Below are 6,000 nucleotides of genomic sequence, written 5' to 3'. Positions count from 1 at the left end.
ACTCCTTGCTACCCCATGAACTACAGCATGCCAGGCTTCCCTGTCCTTCACTATCCCCTGGAGTTTGCTCAAATTAGTCGATGATGCCATCTAATCATCTCATCTTTTGTTGACTACTTATCCTGCATCAGGGTGTTTTCCAATGAGTCAGCTCTTCGCACATACAACCTATAATAATTATTTTTAAAATACCAATATGTTAAATAGAACTACGTCTCTAATCTTATGGGCAGTTCATTTTATGAAGTTAGCATAACCTTGCTATTTAAACTAGAATTGGACAAAAAGAAAAGTAAAAATTTTAAGCCAGTATGATCATAGTTGGAGATTAAATATACTGAGCCTGTTTTTTCCCCCGTTCAAACTAGGTCCAACTCCGTTTCTATCACACTAACCATCAACAAGAGAGACGCAGGAGGTCTAAACCGAGCGGAAGCCGCTCCTTCCCCTCGAGTTTGTGGTCCTCGGGTCACTCTCGCCGCTGGGAACTCTATGGTCTCGGGCGGGATGGGCGGCCCGCGTTTTAAAACCGTGGCGGGAACATGGCGGCCGCGTTGGTCGCCAGGGTCAGTGGTTCCCGAGCGGGAGGACGCTGGGACTCTGCGTTTCCCTGAATGGCGGAGAGTATTTCGCGATGAATATAACGCGCTGGAGTGGGAAGCAGCGACGTTCAGCAGCAGGCTTAGACTGCTCTTCGGGAAGCGGCGCTGACGGCAGTGACAGCCCCTGGCTCCTTTCCGGGCCGGTGCTGAGCCCACCTCCGGGCCTGGGACGCAGCTTGAAGGACCGCGGGCGCCGGCCGGCCGGAGCTACAGGTACTCCCGGGGCTCCGTGGGCGGCCCAGCCGGGCTCCTAGTCGCGAGGTGTCCTTTCGGCGCGGAGCTCGCTCGTTTGCAGGGCCCACTCGGCTCTTACTCCCTTTCTGTTTGTGACTCTGGCCCTGAGCGGCATGTCACTTTCTGTTGACAAGGAAGAGCTTTTAGTCCGTGTTCAGAGACCTCCTGTATGAGTCTTCAAGTGGTCTCTGAGTTTTTATTCTTTCGACATTTATTTACAGAAACAACTTACTAGTTGGCCAAATCTCATCACCTGTAAGGGATTCACGCCTAACAGTGCCCGTACTCCTTACAGATACTTATATTGGATGTGTTTTATGGCAGGCTATATATAAAACGTAGGAATTCCAAAACTCAGTGGAAGGCTAATTACTGAAGTCTTACATTAAAACTAACTACGTCCTTCCTTTTTTTTTTTTTCCCCAAAAGGGGAATGCAAGCAGACGTTTCCTGATGATCAAATAGACAAGCTGCTGTTGGCAAATTGGGGACTTCCTACAGCGGTTCTGGAGAAATATCACAGTTTTGGTGTAAAAAAGATGTTTGAATGGCAGGCAGAGTGCCTTTTGCTTGGACAAGTCCTGGAAGGAAAGAATTTAGTATATTCAGGTATTCAAATTTGTTTAAATTAATTTCTGTACCATTTTTAAGACATTATGAATGTAAAGAATGCTCTACTGAGGTAAGGCAGATGAAATTTATAACTAGAGTAAGTCTTAAAATATATGAAAAGCAGAGTTTCATCATATGCATACTTAAGTTATGAAAATTCCATTATATGGTGGGGTAGGGAAGGCAAAACCCCTGCAGTTTAAAGAGGGTCATCTGCTTGCCTTTCCTCTCAACAAACATTCTTCCCAGTGTGAGCATGCAGTATGAGATGTAAATGTGTTCTTCCCGCAGTTGATCTCAGTTGCCTTTCAGTGTGTGAGCATTTTACAATACATATCTGTTTATAAGTTGACCTGCTCATACAGGAGTATATACATAAAACGCTATGTAATAATATACTTTATGAAAGGTTATATGGGCTTTCAAGAATAATTTTGACTTATACAACTTTTAACCATCTGTCTTTAGAATACTGACTTTAGAATCTAATCTCTTGGTAAGATGTACTTGGTTTGTATCAGTTTTCTCTGAAGTTGTGAGTTATCCAGATATTTCATTATGGCTGCCAAAAATAGCTAAGAAATTTACTATCAATAGATATAAATTCTCAATGGATATGATGAGTTTGAATAAACTCCGGGAGATAGTGAGGGACAGGGAAGCCTGGTGTGTTGCAGTTCATGAGGTCCCGAAGAGTGACACGACTTGGTGACTGAACAGCAAGATACAAGTTCAGGCTGTTTACTGGCTGTGTAACCTTGCAGATTACTTGAGAGAGAGGAGGAGAAAGAGAGGGAGTGAGAGCGCACACCGAAAGCATGAGTGCCTGGTTGTGGGCTAAGGAAAGTTTTTGGCACATAGGAAATACTCTGTAACTGCTCGTGGCAGTTAGTGGTTAGAATGCCCTGACAATTTCAATTGCTTAAATACTTGGGTGTCATTCATAACTCTGGTCATCAACTCGCATAAATTTATCACCAGGTCCAGTGTCTGTTACGTCAGATATCTTGATTCTGACCAATACTGTTTGTTCTTGGGTGCATTACCTCGTTTACTATCATCTTCTAGATGACGCAGTAGCTTTATAATCTTTTCTTTCTGCTCTTCCTTTGCTTCTGCAACCAAAGTGAGCTCTGAAAAGTACAGTTATGAATTTGTCACTCCTTTTCACGTTCACCTAGCTCACTAATCTCTCTCCATTGCTTTCAGGATAAATTTCTTACGTGGTAGGATTATAAAACTTTTTCTCTTGTGGCACTTTCGTGTCTCTTTACTCCCCTACTTGTGACAACCCACTCCAGTATTCTTGCCGGGGAAATCCCATGGACAGAGGAGCCTGGCAGGGCTACAGTCCATGGGGTCTCAAGAGTCAAACACACTGACCGACTAAACCTACCTACCTACTTGTACTTTTTGTTTCAGACATTGAATTACCATCTTATGAATATACCAGGCTTTCCTTTAGACCTTTACACATGCCATTTTTCTGCTTGGGATTCCTTTCTTTTTCCCTTTTTTACTCCTTTGAAGTTCTGTTTCCTTTCCATAAATCCTTATAGCTCTTCTCCTTCAACGTCTATTATAGCTTCTATCACAATGTATTTAAACTGTTTATTTCCTCACAGCAGGGCTTTTAACTATTCAGTACTTAAAGGAAAGGATCTTTAGGTGTAAGCTAGGTACTCAGTAATATTCATCATTTATTGCTGATATAAAGATTTCTTTGTCTCTGTTTTTCACTGGGAGAGTATTTAGAAAGCTGGTTTGAAGTTGGGCATTTCAGGGTTATAAAAGTTTCAAATGATAGGTGGTGGCAGTTTAGTTGCTAATGTTGTGTTCTACTCTTGTGACCCCATGGACTAGTCCTCCAGTCTCCTCTTTCCATGGGATTTCCCAGGTAAAATACTGGAGTGGGTTGCCATTCCCTCCTCCAGGGGATCTTCCCAACCCAGGGATCAAACCCACATCTCTTGCATTATCAGGTGGGTCCTTTACCACTGAGCCACCAGGGAAGCCCTAATGATAGTTTTTGTTGTTGTCCAGTTAGCCTTGGGCTATTTAGTTACTGGATATGATTTAAAGCATTTATTAATGCACTGTATCAAATATTACTTATTTTTGTGATGATCTTGTGGAATAACATCTTTTAGCTCCTACAAGTGCTGGGAAGACTCTGGTTGCTGAGCTACTTATTTTGAAGCGGGTTTTGGAAATGCGGAAGAAAGCTCTTTTTATTCTGCCCTTTGTGTCTGTGGCTAAAGAGAAGAAATACTATCTCCAGGTAATTTTTTTTTTTTCACAAAGTTTGAAATTGTGAGAGGCCTATTATTGGTAGCTTTGGCTTTACTCATTTGAAATAGAATTATAAAAGCAATTGGAAAGTAAAATTTCTTTTATTATATCTCAATCCATGGGATTACAAGAGAGTGGTACATGACTTAGCAACTAAACACCACCAAGGTAGCTTTAAAAGTTGACCATTTATGAGAGGAAACTTTAATAAAATTACTGCATAAAAGAGAAAGGACAGTTAAATCAAGAGTAATTGGTGAAAACTATATAAAAACTTACAAATATACCTTAGAAAATAGGTGCTTTCATTAACATATAAATGTGCAGATTAATAATCAACATCTTAAGTGAATAGTAGGACTAAGTTGAAGCCTGGAAAGGAAGTATGTTTGAGGAAGCATATCCCATCCTAACTGAGGGAACATTTGGGAACATTAGAGGATGAAGAACAAAATCCATTGCTGCTTATGTACAGCTCCAGTTGTGTGTTCTGTTCCGCTATTCTGCAAAAATGAATAGTAGCAGTATACATTTGTGTGACATGTGGTCTTCAAGGCCTTTTTACAAGTGTAATACTTCATTAAATAGAATAAAATTTATCTTGATTTCTGCAGTGAAACAATATGCTTTTGGGATGGCAAGATTATTGTGCTGGTGATCCAAAAGGTCTGAGTGCTAGTCCCAGGTTTGCCACTTACTGTGTCTTCAGGCCAGATACGTAATCTGCTGGAGTCAGGTTTTCATTGGTAAAGTGAAACTATGGGTTAACTCAATAAATACTCAGAAACATTTTATTGAATGAATAGCTCTAAAATTCAATGGTTCTGTAAATTTTTTTAATGTTATTTCAGAGATCAAATAGCCAGCAAAGCTGGTTCTACATGGTAACATCTTTTCAACTTTAGACCAAAGTAGGAAAATGATGTAAGGATCCTTTTTATTGAGAAGGTATGTTAGTTAAAGTTAAACTAAAAAAAAAAAACACAAAAAAAACAACACCCACTGCATTTGAGTTTTGAAACCCTTTCTTTTGTTATATAAAAAAACTAGTTTTTAGAGAGATAATGAAAATATTTTCCTCATGAAGTATAAATTTGTTTCTGAACATAGTATTACATTAATGTTAAAAAAAGAACTAGTTTTTTGCTTGTTTATTAGATAAAAGATGTTAGTGCTTAAGGTAATTTTTGTTTTCTTCTATAAGGAGCTCGTAGGACTCATTAAGAATGCCATTTTATTCAACTCTGTCTTAATAGAAAATCTCTCTACTGAGTTCTGTCAATTCTAAATCTTATTTTTAGTGTTTGATTCTAGAAAGAACCAATGTGCCCTGACCAGGAATAAGCAACAGTTGTCTGATAAATGTCTTTTGATAATTATATGTATGCTTGGGGAAAGAACCAATTCAATATTCATGAATTTTCAACTCTTATTTTTCCGTTTTACTCAAATCAGAGTCTATTTCAGGAAGTGGGAATAAAAGTAGATGGTTATATGGGCAGTACCTCTCCAACAAGGCATTTCTCTTCTTTGGATATTGCTGTATGCACAATTGAGAGAGCCAATGGTCTGATCAATCGCCTCATAGAGGAAAATAAGATGGATCTTTTAGGTAAGTAAATAAGGAAATAAGTGTGTACTTTCTCTGTTTTTGATAGAATGGAGTGGAGCTATTATGATTTCTGTGTATCTTATGTTTTATTCTAATGTCTATCATCTTCTGGAGGTAAGAATTGACATTTATAATGTTAGGAACTCTGTTAAAAAAAGTTTTGCATCCTGCTGATGTTAATGACTCTACTTACTTGTATTTTTGCACTTTACAGACCATAAAGATAATCTTTGAGTCCTCTAGACATTTCTCATTGCTTCTTTCCTGATAAAGTTTACCAGGAATAGTAGGAAATAATCTTCCATATCTGCAATTAGTGTGTATGTGTTCAGTATCATATTCTGGTACTGTGATATCTAGATCAGGCCTGGACCCAGAGACTACCATTTAGCCGGCAGATGGTAGGGAGCTATAGAAATTAGCACTATATTTGAGCTTGGGACTGTTCTGTCTGAATCCTTTTTTTTTTTTAACCACTTGGGAAAGCTCACTATGTAGAGGTAGCAATAGGAAGAGATTGGTTTTAATAGCAATGGAAACTGCAGGAATATCAGTTAGCTATTCATGTTATCTTGGTGAACTTAAATGGTAAAATTAGGGTAGGATAGAGGTGGGGAGTGAAATAAAAAATTAATTAGACATGGGCTT

General features: G+C 39.0%; 1 protein-coding gene across 2 annotated transcripts in view; it reads left to right on the top strand.

Moving 5' to 3' along the window:
- The first annotated feature begins 328 nt into the window (after window positions 1-328).
- The window catches only part of POLQ (DNA polymerase theta), a 112,571-nt gene continuing 106,899 nt past the window's right edge, over window positions 329-6,000 (top strand). For both annotated transcript variants that reach the window (XM_055436418.2, XM_088837393.1), the window contains exons 1-4: window positions 329-815; window positions 1,266-1,445; window positions 3,599-3,729; window positions 5,196-5,352. In XM_055436418.2, coding sequence (XP_055292393.2) covers window positions 635-815; window positions 1,266-1,445; window positions 3,599-3,729; window positions 5,196-5,352 — 649 coding nt within the window. In that variant the 5' untranslated portion in view covers window positions 329-634. The remainder of the gene's footprint in view (window positions 816-1,265; window positions 1,446-3,598; window positions 3,730-5,195; window positions 5,353-6,000) is intronic.

The sequence above is a fragment of the Moschus berezovskii genome, chromosome 1, assembly GCF_049115385.1.
Source record: "Moschus berezovskii isolate FMDL1 chromosome 1, NW_MosBer_1.0, whole genome shotgun sequence".
Classification (NCBI taxonomy): Eukaryota; Metazoa; Chordata; class Mammalia; order Artiodactyla; family Moschidae; genus Moschus; species Moschus berezovskii.
The sequence above is the reverse complement of the archived record's forward strand: the minus strand, read 5'-3'. Positions and strand labels throughout refer to the sequence as shown.